Source organism: Antedon mediterranea, chromosome 1, assembly GCF_964355755.1.
Source record: "Antedon mediterranea chromosome 1, ecAntMedi1.1, whole genome shotgun sequence".
NCBI classification, from domain to species: Eukaryota; Metazoa; Echinodermata; class Crinoidea; order Comatulida; family Antedonidae; genus Antedon; species Antedon mediterranea.
The window spans coordinates 12,052,242-12,067,670 of record NC_092670.1 but is presented as its reverse complement, the minus strand read 5'-3'; the positions used below and the strand labels follow the sequence as shown (position 1 = coordinate 12,067,670).

Here is a 15,429-nt window from a genome sequence, read left to right as displayed (position 1 = left end):
TTGCATCTAAACTGCAAAATTCTTCCTGACGAAGTTGGCGTCGGCGACATGATTTCACAAAATTAATTAAAATCACACAAATAATGGCAAAGTCATTGTCCGTGTAATAATTATGTTCGAAATCACTATCTTCTGTAAGGATTTGCAAAAAAATCGGCAAAAAAACCATTACATTTGAAGGTAACATTGTATTATATTGCTAGGCCTAACTAGTGTTGTAAACTTTCGCGCGTGTCACTCTCAGCTCTGTTGTTGTTATTGCGTGTATGTATCCCATCGGCCGTTTCGGTATGACGGAACTTCCGCTTTAAACGCAAGACGTTTGGAATGCTAATCGTTGTGTCTGAACACCTTGACTTTTAACGCCACGGATTACCGTACGCCTTGCGTAGATAACTCCACCGTAGCTCCGTGAGTCTGAACATACCCATAGTTGGTCTTATTAGTGGGGTTCACATGGAACTATGTCTAGAAGAAGTGGATTTAACAGTTTTCTACTAACTGGACTAACCTTGACAAATCCCGTTCTTTGGTACAATTATGTCTAGTTAATTCAATTTCATAAAAATCTGCTTTTGGAGTTTTTAAATACTACAGTATTTAATGTATAAAATCATCTCTTTTTTTTATTTATCCTGTATGTTGTTTACTTTTAACTTGTGATTACTAATAATTGGTCATTTTACTTTATGTGTTTTTTAAATTGTGTATTCTACTCTATTCTTCTCTTCTATTAGCCCTCTGTCCTCATCAGATATAGTTCATTTAATTTTTAGGACATTTAATAGGGTACACAATGTTCAAGAAGAATAAGCATATTCTTTGCAATTCAAATGTTAAATATTAAAAGGACCATAATAATTGTCAATTGGGTTCAAAAATTCTTCAATCTCATTGGTGCAAATGAGGCTGAAAGCCGCCTGCTGGGTTGTTAATTGGATTACCCTCATAAAATAACTGGCTATCCTTGGATTTACTTCTAAATCCAAGCAGCAATAATTGTCCAGAAAAAAACCATCATCCGGATATAATTGAGCATTCACATCCAAATTATGGCGAGATCATATAGATAATCTAGTTAAATTAACTAGCCATATAGTTCGATGTGAACGCCACTATTGTGCAACATTTATATAGCACTACCTCTAGTTTTAAGGTGAAAGAACTTTTATATTTGCCACACAAATGCTGTAGCGCACTTTAATTTATTGACATGACAGAGTAAACATATAAACAAATTATTCATTTTATTTTAGAGTGACGATCGAACAGAGCCAGTTGGAGAAAGCTCCAAGTCCAGTTCTTCAGCTGTCGAGATGGAAACAGAGGTCATTAACATTCATAATGATGGTTCACCACTTGGTGTCCACATAGTTCCATTTGTGGAGAATGCTGATGGCACGTAAGTCGGTTACTGGGAACTCATTCATGCATTTATTGTTTTAGGTTGGATGTACAAATTCTAACATAATCTATATATTCCTGGTCGTATCAGAAACATGGTGGTATCATGAATTAGTTTTTATTCTAGTTGCTGCCAATCAGATCAACAGCCTCGGGCAAACAGACGGCCTAAAAACCCTCAACAAAATTTGTGATTCTTTTGAAAAACTGGTTTGGTTTGCTAAAATGATAATAGAGCGTAAAATACAGATTGTTATTGAAAATTGCTTATGCATGCAATGCACAACAAATTTTAGTAAGATCTTAGGATCTTTGGACAATTTAAATACATGTCGTTGAGCTGGTTGACAGAATCTAGTAAATAGTATAGTGAGGTAAAACCATATATTTACAGAGCTTCAACATTCATGTGTACAGTATGTGTTTATTAATATTATACATTGTTTTTTAAATACATTGTTTATTGCATTTTTATGGTAATAATTGACAATTTTGTACATTAATAAATTATTAAAATAAAATTTTAATATGCCAGATCTCAATGCCTATTTGAACACAACAGTACACCTTGTTGAACTCGCAATATATGACTTTGCCAAAAAATGTTGATCATTTAGTATTTGAAAATTTTTAGTTGGTACTATACTTCACAATTATATATTATTGAAATAGTGGAATTTAGTGTAGCATGATTCTAGAAAATATAAAATAACAACATTATTAAATAAGTTTCACATTCATAGTAGTAGTATCACATTTTTTACCCATAGCTTTGGTATGTTAACACTTAGCATAGACACAGTACCCATGCAAACCCTATCCTGGTAAATATTAGAAATACTGCCAGTTCTGGACACTCTTTATGTTATGAACCCATTAAAAAATATTCTACTCTAGTCGATGCATTAACTCTTGTCATGATGATCTTATACCTGCCAAGTTTTTCACTGTCCAATACGTGAGGCAAAATAAATTGATTTCAAAATATCCCAACATTTTCAAAGAATGCGCAAGAAATAGCTACTTATGCATGAGACCTAAAAAATCGACCCTCGCACGTTCTTGCTTATTTTGTGTGAGAGTTGACAGGTATAGGATGTACGTTTTTACTACTGCAGTAGAATAATAATGACATAAAACCCTTTTTGTCACTAATAACGGATATGATAAGGACTAACATTATCGCTTTAGTGCCTTTGGTATGGTTGTGTATGACATAGATCAAAGTGGTCGGGCAGCAAGGGATGGCCGACTGCGGCCGGGTGACCACATCATTGCGATCGATGCCTATCCCATCTATGATGAAAGTTTTGACAGGTGAGATATTGGCATTGACGAAAAAACACAACTTTAATTTCACCACAAAATAATTTTTTTTTCATTAAATTATTTACCACTATTACACCTTTTTTGTCAACTTGGGCGCCAAAACTGCATCGCTTTTTAAACGTACAAGACAATTGTCTTTAAAATATGATTTTTATTGACATATTATTTACTTTGACTTGCTTAAACAAAATTTTCTTTGGTATAAAGTTTATAGTATTTATCTGGTTATGCATTTTTTATACTGCACATATTTATTTACTAACCAAATTTATTACTGTTATGATTTATGTTTTATTAGTATTATTTAACATAAAATAGAATATAATTATTATGCTAACATATTATAGCAAATTAATATAACTATATATTATTTCTTAACCATTCAATTATTGTTATGCAATTATTATTAATATTTTGTAGTTGTATAGTAGAACACCTATTACGGGACATTTGTCAGGTCGTAATGTAAGGTGCCATAGACTAGTGGGGGATAACTAGCTGATGTGAGAATGGACGGTATTAACTGTGTAAAATTTGTACTTGACACGTGTGTATAGGGTGCCATTAAGAAATCGGTGTGTAAGATACACTAGTGCGAGATAACTAGCTGATGTGAGAATGGACGGTATTAACTCTGTGAGATTTGTACTTGACATGTGTGTATAGGGTGCCATTAAGAAATCTGTGTGTAAAATAAACTTCATTTACTCATTTTACTATAATTCTCCAACTTCAAATCAGCGCCCAAGAATTAATGAAAGAAGCGATGAAGGTTTCATCGGTTGCTTTGAAAATCGAAAGAGAAAAGTTTGATGAAGAAGAGGAAGATAAGGAACCAATGACCAATGGTATCGATGCGACACCAGAGGTTCCCATCAGAGCACCCTCAACTACACTTTCAACAGATCCTGCTTCACCAACAAGAGTGAAGAATATTATTGCACCAACAAACACACGAAGGATTGGAAGAAAACTATACATTCAATTAATGAAAGGTATTTTTCATAGAGTTATTATATATTACTAGAGGGATAACTAGGGGATAGAGAAGTGATGTAAACAAAATATGGCTGAATTAAAACAAAAAAAATACAGCTTTTATAAATTAATTATAATTATTGAAATGAATAATTTTTTAGGTAAATGTCTTAAATTAGATTTTTACATTTATTTATTTTTTATTTGTATTTATGGCTACAAACTGGCATATCGTTGGCAAATTGAAGATTAGTCATATTTGATGATCTCCCTCTTTGGATTGTTTTTTAAGTTGTGTTGAGTTGACTCTAGTGGTATTTTCAATGATACTTTACATTGTCTAATGAGACTGCACTGGCATTAACGGTAGATTCCTGAACTCTCCCTTCCATTTGCCATTCTTCATCTTGCATCTAAAATATGGATATAAAAAATAATTTATTTCAGATTATAACATTAAAAATTATAACAATTGGTAAATATTGAGATAAAATTGACATAACTGTCTGGTGACTCTTTGTTAGCATGTCTGTATTACACAGTTATACTGTTTACTTTCTCCCTGTCTGTCTGTCTGTCTGTCTGTCTGACTTAGTCCAGTAGCATACCATTGTTGGTAGTCGTCCTATCTATGAGTAGGTTCCCCATCTATTTGAACTGTGTTGATATGTCACAGTTAGCAAGTTAAACTAGGTTTTACCAGGTCCAAAGTTGAAAACATTTATTGAAATAGACACAGTAACAAACTATCACCAACAGTGACATTCTTCAACAAGTAAACATGTACAGATAATAGACAACTAGGTAAATGTGAACATATTCATGCACAGTAGTCCATACAGTGAGTGTATAGGTTTAACTTTGTTGTGCGTTATTCAAGTATTGGATGTACTTTTGAAACAAATCTGAGTTATATTGGTGATACATCAGAGGTTTAGCCGTGCGATACAGAGGTATAAGATAGTAAACCAATCACACTTAATATTGGATATTGCTTAAGTCTGATATGATGTTGTTCAGCTTAGGGCCTGTTGAGACCATAGGATTTATGATTTCATATTGTACGTGGCGTACAACTCTATAGGTCTAAATTAAGAAAAGCCTTATTTAAAGCCACTGATTTTTTGGATGATTACGAAAGCTCACTGTACAAGTTTTTTGTACGTAGCTCACGCCACATTAGCCATGCATCACGATTTTGATCTCCGACCAATCAAATTTATTCTTGCATTCTGAATGGTCACCCCAATCTGTGACACTTCAGTTTTATTGTTGTTTAACCAAATCTGAACAAGTTGCTGTTACGAAGTATGACTTCACTTTACAATACGAAAATATGACTCCATAGATCTGAACATAACCTTAAATCCATTCTATGCATGCTTATAACACTAGTGCGTGTGAACACAACTATATATAGATACTAAATAAACAGTTGAGATTTATTCTAAGTGTTTCTCCTTCTGTTCCATAATACTGTGACCTCTGATCACTGCAGGTATTTCCTCTGATGTCATTACCATGTTGAATATGTTATGTTTAATATTTTCTTTAAGGACCTCAAGGCCTTGGTTTTAGTGTAACAACGAGGGATAATATCGGTGCGGGTACAAACCCTATTTATATTAAGAACATTTTACCAAAAGGTGCTGCTATTGCTGACGGACGGCTGAAGGCTGGTGATCGTCTTTTAGAGGTTAGTACAAATATTTTTTCATATATTACATTAATTTCTGGTGTGAACAATTACATTATAATTAAAATTCCTCTTACTGTTTTGTTAACACAGTTTGACAATTGTAAGATTTAAGATATAATAATTGCCTTTTGACCTCTAGGATATGAGTGCCTTACTATCATAAATTCTGCATGATTTCTTTAGTTTTAAAAGTGTAATGTAAATTTATAGTATCCTAATTCTGATACAAAACTTTACTGTACATTAATTATTATTAGGCTGATTAAGTTTGAAAGGGTTGTGTTGTGTGGGTTTCCGGTGTGAACCCTTTGAAGAATTGTTTTCTGGTAATCTTTTCATTGTCCCTGGTTCCGCCTCTGCTACGTCCTCATAACTTCTTTTTTAATATACTTTACAGGTTAATGGTATCGAAATGACTGGTAAAACGCAGATGGAAGCAGTAACTATATTACGTAGTGTTAAGCTTGGGGGAGTTGTCAACCTGGTAGTCTCACGACAAGAGTCTTCTCCCAATAAGTTCCTTCCAAGAGTAAGTACCTTACTGACCACTAGGCCTGAATACAGTATTTACCCCTATGACTGACTACGTTATTTACGCCTAGACCTGAGTACCTTATTTATCCCTAGACATGAATACCTTATTTACCCCTTTTACCGAGTGCCTCATTTACTAAGTCATGTTAGCTAATTTACCCCCAGCTTAGGCATGAGTATCTCTCTCCTGGGGAAAACTGACACTTAGCAGTAAATAGTAAAGAATTGTGTTGTCCACATGCTTGGAAATAACAATAAAAAATCTTGATTATAAACTACTGCAGTAAATATTATATTAATCTAAATCATTTATCTGGTTTATACATAAAACAAAACATTAACATCTTTTATAAGCAGAAAATAATTGGAAAACTGCAGTGTATCTAATATTCTCCTCAACCTTGAGAGACAGATCCTGTAAATATATGGGATTGTGAAAGTGAATTCCACCCTACATAATTTATTTCTTTTGTGAAATACCTACAGAAAAATGTGATTAAATAAGACAAAAGTACTAATGTTAGAATTGTATTTCTTTAGCCCATTGAAGAAGTCAACAGTGTGGATGAAACACTGCCCAAGAATAAGCAGATACTGAACCTAGACATTGAATTGAACGACACTGGCTCAGCAGGCCTGGGAGTGAGTGTAAAGGGCAAGACAGCCGGTACAGGCAGTAATGGAGAGACTAAGGATCTAGGTATATTCATCAAGTCTGTTATACATGGAGGAGCTGCTTCCAAGGTAAAGAAAGGGTATTATGGTTAAAGTGGCCAAGTTCATGCAATACCCTGTTTTTGTGGGCCTAGCATTGGACATTTTTATTTATTTTTATTTTTATGATTTTTTTCTGTTACTTTCAGGATGGGAGACTGAGGCCCAACGATCAATTACTGTGTATCAACGCTGTATCGCTTCTGAACAAGTCCAACAGCGAAGCTATGGAGACATTACGCAAAGCAATGTGTGCACAACAGCTTCCAAATTCAAAGATCAGGTTAATAATTGCACGTCGTGTAGACTCTTTGAACGATAGTGGTAACGAATCATCGTTAAATAAATCAAAATCTATTGAATCTTTGAACGCGGATCATCCAGTTGATTACCCCGACAGAGAAGTTGGCGTAGATGCCCCAATTAGTCCTCCGATATCTACACGACGGGTAGAAATTACTCAAGAAAGAGAGATAACTAATCGCACCCCATCAGTACCACCTCAACACGTGCTTCCAAATAAATATGTGCCTAATCGTACACAGTCTTATCAAATCGCAACACAATCACCACCGCCCTCTAAGTATGGTGGCATGCCACCAAGTACACATAGTAAATTGATGGAGGAAGCGCCTACAATCACCGGCAGGAACGGAGAAGTTTTTCTAATAGAGGACTACGACTTAGATTCAGTGAGTGTTTGATAATACAATATTAATATCACTGTTAAAATCAATGTATTTTTCCCTAAAACATAAATAAAATAAAACTTTGAATATAGGCCACTTTTTAGTTATGATAATGTTATGTATTTTTTTTAACAAAATGAAAAAGATGGAGTTTTGAGTTTGCAATAGTCTACAACAAAGTCCAGGACAATCTTATTTAACATATTCATAGTAAGCTAAGTAGATCAGAGTATTAAATCTCCTTTTTTTTACATTTAATCTGGCTACAACATTAGCCTTTATAATTATTGTTGGTTTAGACAACTACAGTACATGCTAAATACTTAATTTCGAAAGTTATTAATAGAAATGTGTTTTTTTTAGCAGAGGTATCATTCAAGTGTAATGCCTGAGAGCCAAAGCCAGCAACATAGTCAAGAACCCCCACCTAGGTCCCCTTCACCCCCACAGTGGGTGCTTGACTGGGCTAAGGGCCAGTCTAGTGCCGATGATCATGAGCGAGAAGAGTGAGTTATATTTAAATTTAGAATAATAAAGTTGAACACCTCCTTTTCATGAACACCCTTATTGAGGAGACTCTTTCCCACTAAACAAATCTTCAAGATTTCTTTGAATATTCTTCCATAATAAGAACATTTTTAGATTCTGTTCCTTATTTATGATAATCTCCTGTCTGCTTTTTAATACACAAATATAAAATAATTTCTCTTTGATTTCAGGGATAGAAGTCCTGGCTTAACTGATTTCAACAGAGACAGCTTCGCTCGTAGAAGTTTCTCGGAAAGAAAACACGGTGGATCCTTGGACGCTCAACAGGTTAGTAAACATGTTTGAATTTGCAAAATAATGATTACTATTTTAATTTATGTAAATTTATCCATATATTATCTGAAATTCATTTATGTACTTGGGTTTTAAACGGAGTGCAAATTGTTCCTTATGTAGAAAGTGATGGTAATTTGCAATCTGAAAATTGGAAATTTTCATAATTTGTATTTTCAGCTCAACTGGTACAACAAAACAAGATCAGCAAGCAAAGAGAGAAAAACCAAGGATACATATGAAGGTAGGACATCACAATTTTGTTAACATTAATTTTAATTTGACTAAAGCACCATCAACATTATCAAACTTTATGTTTACAACATTCTCATATCAAACTGGTTTGATAGCTAAGTGTAGTTTATGATTTTTTTTCACAAACTTTGTACAATTATGATATAGTCGGTTTTCATGGTCGGATCCAGCATAATAGGGGTGCATTTCATACCGAAAGCACAAACAGGAAGGGTGGTACGGGCCTGAAGCCTTGTTTTTTATTTTCCGAAATAAAAAGGTGTGTCTAGTCTAGGCTATCAGATTAAACATTTGTTGGCAATTTAAATGCATGTAACTAATCAATTAAGATAGGGCTTCCATGAAATAAAGAATAAATAAATATAACACAAAAACCAAAAGAGTATACTCCAGAAGACTGTTTATTTCTTTTTTTAAAACTAACCAGACTTGCTAATAATAGTATCTGTTTGCTGCCCTCTATTATATTACTTGTTCCATCTGTAGTCAGCAAAGCATCTTGTAATATTATATTCAAATGTGTTGTGTACTCGTGGGTAATTTTATATCAAATTCATCCAGTTTTTAAAGATAAACATACTGAGATATGTCACACTGATCAAGTCTCGTGTGTATAATCATTAAAAAGAGTTTATGTGCTGGAATATTCAATTCTATTGATGTTATTATATTAATGTCACAAACGGCAGTCGGAATTTTGTATTGAGGAATGTCAACGAAAGAAAATGTTGCTTAATGGTTATAACTACATTGTGTTCGTTTTTGTGATTAACGTCACTGTAATCAATGTTCGCAATTCAATCATCGTTATCAGACCTTTTTCAGTTCAGTAACCTGTAGAACGTGTGGAATTTATGGTTGTAATCAATATTTGATATATAAAACATTGGATTTTTTGCGTTCGAGATGCTCAAGTTGGATTTTTCTGGTAGTTTTTACCAACATGCAATGTTACACAACTTTTTAATTGTTTATTGAAAGTTATATGTCCTTCAGCATCAATTCTACGATGTTTTTTTCGTAAGGTTACGACGCCATTTGCAATTACTCAATTTCTGGTAGTGAATGAGATATTGATGAATTAAAACATATCCTATTGTTCGAAGGCTGTTTTACTACACCTTTTGTGCCTTTGTAATTAAAGTCGCTGTCACTTCGCTCATATTTTATTGGAGATGAAATAATTTGTATACAAATTTTCTATTCGTTTGTAAACTGCTCTGCTATTAGTAGTTCAACCTGTAAATTGCTTTTCTGTACACAGAGAAGAACAAAAAAATCAATAGTTGATTTCTTATATTTCATTGTTTTTTCCTTCTGATTTGAATATTATTCACAGTTCCATAATATTTGTATTTCAATTCATATTTATATTAGCCATTCAATTTATAAGAATATTTAAAATTTGAATTAAATAATAAAAAAAATTTAATTTAAACCGTTGATTTGTTAAAACTTTTTAAAATGTTTTCTTTGTTTAATATTAAAGTTTAAATAAACAATTTAATTGATAATGACAATGATATTTTGAGTTGAATTCCCTTAGTTTCCTTGTGAAATATTTATATATTAAAAAAGAAAAAGAATTTTGTTCAAAATATATTTCCTGTTTATTGTTAAAATAAACTTCTACATACAAAATTGATAAAACAAATCTAAAAATAATAAATAAATAATGCATACAAAATTAATCATTGTTTCACATTTTATTATTTTTAATTAATTGTAAAAGCCAAACAAGACAGCCCTCTCCCTCATCCAAACCTTCCTTCAAGCTTAATATTTACATATATTTAATAAAAATTGTCAATCTTCTTTCCAAAAATATCACCAATGATAATGTAATTAAATAACGATAAAAACACAATGAATATGAAGGTCGAATATAATAAAATTTCTAACTATATTGATTATTAAACAATAATAATACATTATAGGTATAGTTCATAAATCTTAATTATCAACCGTTAATATTACAATGAATAAATAAATGCTAAATGTTTAAAATTTGGTAGCATTTTGTTACATCGTGCATATTTTATTGATTGTCGGTGAGTTTCATTACAAGCGCACGATGATGAATCTTTCTATTCATGCAATTATTAATCGATGACCGTTGCTTTGCCATCATATTGTGCGCAATTGTTTAATTTAATAATTGAGTTTAAAAGAAACAGATATGATCATCGTACAGCACTGTATACTACACACTGCATTGTATTCAAAGATGATATTGCTAAAAATGACAGTAAACCAAGTCAAATATGAGACGTTGTTCTTTTTTTTATGACATTGTTAGTGGAACGTTTAAAAAACCTATAGACAAACAAATATGTCAAGCTTATTTGAAAAACGGATTAGTTTGAGGGTCAACAAACGCTTTATTTGCCAGTAATACAGTACATAATAATGAACATGTTTATTAAAGAACTTGAATGTATAAACTTGTAGACAAAGAAAGTGAATTGGATCTAGATAGTGTTGAATCTTGTATAAAAGTTTAATCTTGACGATATTGAAATGTCAGATTTGACAAAGTTGACACGTGCCATTGTTGGGAAAAAATGAAACAATTCATCAATGCAAATAAGTCAATAGTACAAACTGTAACGTTTTGCATCTGGGGACAATGTAAAGAGGTTTACAGAATTTATATGTTGCGGTTTTTTCAAGAATTTGTACCAATTATTTTGATTGTTGGAATGGTAAAAGTTGCATTATGTTTTGCCAGATAAAACTCTTTATGTGAACAAAGAAACAACATAAGGAATTTCCGTACAAAACGATTGTTTTTTTTCCCCGAATACTAAACTATTATTAATATTTAGTATTCATAATCATACGCACATTCAAGACTATACTACAGAAGTTTTTCCAAACTTCTTAATATACGACAACAATTTTGACTGCAATATTGCGCTGTATGAGATCCCAAAGTGATGCAACATTTATTACGACTGGAAAGATTGTCTTCACTCTCTTAATTAAGTAATTTTGATGATACCTTCGCAAAAACGGATTTATCCACGTATTATATCGTCGCAGTTGGGACATCATTATGTGACAATAACAACAAACGTTAATAAACCCGCTGTGCAATGCATTCAGTTATGGAATATTCAGAATTTCAGTAGGTTCATTGTAAAAGTGCTTTATTTTCATCCACGTGTTTAAATGTTACTCTGGATCTATCATTTTAGGATTAGTTAGTTAGATGTAAATGTTTTATTATTTTCTTCTCATCTGAGGAAGTTCGTATCAGGTCTTTTTTTAAAATAGTTCTTAATCATGTGCATTGTATGTACAGTACATGGGACCTGCTTTGCGTCCTGTCTGAAGGATTGCAATATAGTACTAACAAGACATGCATCAACCAATGTCTCTCACACATTTGTCCAATTCTATTACCATTATACCATAAAGTAGTGTTGTTTCATCTCTAACTTCTTGTATTGCTGAAAAACTTTATTTTTCCACAAGGTAAATTTTTAGCTTGAACATATTTGTTCGCGTATTTTTCATGCACAGTCATCATAACCATTAATTATTGTATTGATGTGGACAATGTGCAACAATGTGTTTCTTTATGATGAGAGACAAGATGCCGAGTTGTAATTAATGTCAAATCGATTGTGGTTAGTGCACAATATTTGTGCTCTAAAGGGTTTATACAGTGGAATAGATTAGCATACGTCTGTCTCTGAGTTTTGCATACCATTTTAAAATTCATGCTTTTTATTAGGCTACTGTATCATGTAACATTTTTTTTTTAAATCATAACTTTTTTTCATTTTTAATATGTTCTTTTCTCCTGCTAGTTTTTTGTCATTTTGTACAGCTTATTACCGGTGAATGAACTAGACTATGGCTTGGGTATCATAAAATAATAAGGCAAACTATTTGCTACCTTGAGAGATATGTTATTTTGATTAATTATAAAATACAATGCTTAGATAAAAGTGCTACTGTAATCTATGAATTATGTTTTTCGTTTATTAAAAGCACTTTAAGTTAAAAGTCAAGGATATTTTGACAAAATTGAAATTTGATTAAATTCATTTACAAATGTTATTTTGAAAACTCATAATTTATTCCCAAAAATTCATAATTTATTAATGGCCAACTAATATAATAATTGTTAAATAACAATTTTGTTTTTGTTTTTTTCAGCCGTTGGCGCCAGAAGCGAGACCCCTTCAGGTAAAATGACGAAATCCAATTCAAGTGAATCTTTGCTTGCGGGTACTAACCTGACCTCGTATCATCATAGTAAGTCTATATAATCACATCATCTAACAAACTGCAGCTATAAAATAACTATTCTTTATTTCTTTTTCCTAAATATCCTTCTCTGAAAATGAATGAGGCTCAAAATTTCATCTTGTTTAATTAGGACCCATAAATTAACAAGGTTTTTAGATAAATATAAGCTTGGTTCCCAATTGGATACAACATAACATCTTGCACAAAATTTGACTAATCTCAAGCTACAGTTTAGATTATCTTCTGCTTTTGATTGGTCAAAACTTCTGTTGCATTCTAGTGTGAAGTGCCTTCATAGTGCGAACCAAACTTCAATGTTATTCCTTCCTAGTGTGAACCAAGCTTTAAAGCTAATTTTTTCTTGAGGAACCAAACTTTAATGCCACACTTTCCTAGTGTGAACCAACCTTTAATGTTGTACCTTCCTAGTGTGAACCAAACTTTAATTGTTCTAAAAATAGGTTGGCATTAATTTCCCAAGTATTCGTCTAAATTCTATATGCGTTTCTTATTCAAATTGATAGTTGTTTTGAATTTTCACCTGTATCTTAGCTTATTCACACCTCCAAATCTCTTCTTGTTTTAAACCACGGCTTTGTTGTTTCACTTTTTTCTGTAAAATGCTTTTGGTGTACCCACACACAAGTCTGATTTAGACAGTTATTTTTGTAGAAAAAAAACACAGTCCATTTGTTTTATAAATTCACCACTGCTTTTGATGTTACACTTTTATCTTGGAATTTCAAAAACACAGCTTTTGATGTTGTATATAAAGGTTGCCAAGAAATTGTCGCTATTAAAATAATATTATTATTATATTATTAAACTCAAATACACTACAATTTTGTTTATGAGTAGTGCAATTTTAATTGCTATTGTAAGAGTAAAACGGTGACGGCAATTGCATGATGGGAAGAAAAACATGCTGTACAGCAAACTTTGCTAGTGCCTATTCACCAAACCTTTGAACAATATTTTTTACCCTAATTAACTGTTCATTGTAGCAAAAAATGTTATTAATATCAAACAAAATTATTATCTATTAGTTAATTCACATTGCAAAAGAAAGTTTACCCAATTGTCAAACAAAAAAATAAATAAAAGAGAATAGAAAATATAAGAGTACTACACAAAATAATCAAATGCTCTGCATTGAAACTGCAGAATATGAAAAATTGAAGAGCTGAAGCAAAACCACAATTACTATCCAAAATAGAAAGACATTCAAAACATTATTGATAAATTCATTTTACGCAACATATTAACCGACACCTACTTTTCATAAAAAAGCTCATCAGCGTCAGCTGAAAAACGACAACATTCTGTTTAATTTAAATCATCAAGAAATTATTATTAGTAAATGATTCTTTATTGTTTGTACAAACAATACCAAAATTATGAGAATAATTATTACAAATTACATAACTGGGTTACATATTATTAATACATTATATAAATAAAACTTAAGCAATTGTGACTTAGAATTCAGAAGTATCCATGTGACTTAAAAAATATCTAGGTAAATATATAAAATTAAAAACAGGTCAGTTCTAATGAGATTATATATATGTGTACAGTAGAACCTCTATAGGGGGGCACTTCTTTAGGGGGACACCCTCGGAACCCTACAAAGTGTCTCCTTAATAAGAAATAATAATAAAGTAAAACTTCTAGTTGGGACATCCCTATTTTCAGAGGACATCTCTATTCAGAATAAATAATAAGGGTATCATTTTCTGTTGAACGATCAAAGGACAATATATGTTTTTTAACACTACAGCCAACATATTTTTTGGTCCAGGATGTGTCCCTTAGAGGTCCTATTGAATAATATCACAGCTGTACAGTTGTTACAACCTAGCTTCTACGATACTATGTATTTCATAAATTATAAAAATATTTTATTTTTAGTTCCTAATCCTGTTATTTCCTGAAACTATGTCATGGACACCTGTATATGACAATAGGAAATGATGCTACTTTATGAGAGATGCAGAAAATACATTAACCATGTTATCTATCTCATTTAAACAAGTTACATACATTAGATGTTAGAAAAAGTTGGCCTCATACTACATCTGCCAAACAAAATTTAGAACAGTATGAAAAAAAACATGTATGAATATTACTATATATTAATATGGTTTTTTTTAAACTACCATATATTTGTATGATGAATGGTCAGATATTTGCCCTATGCTAAACATAATTATACTTACTACTAATAAGTACAGTAATAATATTTGGAAAAACAATCAATTAATTCTCAAGTGGGAATCTAACCCTAGCCATCAGCACAAACTGAGTGGTTTAGAGGTATGAATACCAGGTTGTGGGTTCCATTCCCACTCAAATTTTTTCGCAATATGTTCTTAAATGTACTTAGTATAGTAGGGCAAACATCTGACCAATTAACTCCCTAATACAAACCTACTATAATAGTAGTTATTAGTTTGTTCTGACTTAATTACATAATGAACTTTTTTCACCGTAAAACCTGTGTGATTTCATTTTAAAAAAACATTTACTGGTTTGAAATGCTAATAAATTATTCATAAATTTAATCCAATGCCTATTCTACATCTAAATATTACGTCTTTCTTTTTACCAATTTCCGTAGCTGCCTATGAAGATTATTATCCAAAGCTCAAACCCAAATCTAAATCATTTGCCTTCAGTAAGAAACTCAAAAACTAGCTGCATGAAATCTATCAATAAATGTTTCTGTTGTCAATTTCAGGT

At 31.9% G+C, this 15,429-nt stretch overlaps 1 protein-coding gene across 9 annotated transcripts in view; it reads left to right on the top strand.

Moving 5' to 3' along the window:
* Nucleotides 1–15,429, top strand: part of LOC140056647 (partitioning defective 3 homolog) — a 76,137-nt gene that overhangs the window by 48,481 nt on the left and 12,227 nt on the right. For 5 of the 9 annotated variants that reach the window (XM_072102156.1, XM_072102110.1, XM_072102096.1 and 2 more), the window contains 12 exons: nucleotides 1,257–1,402; nucleotides 2,596–2,721; nucleotides 3,475–3,728; nucleotides 5,268–5,407; nucleotides 5,808–5,939; nucleotides 6,485–6,688; nucleotides 6,808–7,350; nucleotides 7,711–7,853; nucleotides 8,067–8,163; nucleotides 8,350–8,413; nucleotides 12,595–12,693; nucleotides 15,308–15,364. In XM_072102156.1, the coding sequence (XP_071958257.1) occupies nucleotides 1,257–1,402; nucleotides 2,596–2,721; nucleotides 3,475–3,728; nucleotides 5,268–5,407; nucleotides 5,808–5,939; nucleotides 6,485–6,688; nucleotides 6,808–7,350; nucleotides 7,711–7,853; nucleotides 8,067–8,163; nucleotides 8,350–8,413; nucleotides 12,595–12,693; nucleotides 15,308–15,364 (2,005 nt within the window). The remainder of the gene's footprint in view (nucleotides 1–1,256; nucleotides 1,403–2,595; nucleotides 2,722–3,474; nucleotides 3,729–5,267; nucleotides 5,408–5,807; nucleotides 5,940–6,484; nucleotides 6,689–6,807; nucleotides 7,351–7,710; nucleotides 7,854–8,066; nucleotides 8,164–8,349; nucleotides 8,414–12,594; nucleotides 12,694–15,307; nucleotides 15,365–15,429) is intronic. The other 4 variants (XM_072102102.1, XM_072102122.1, XM_072102131.1 and 1 more) reach the window with 4 other exon arrangements.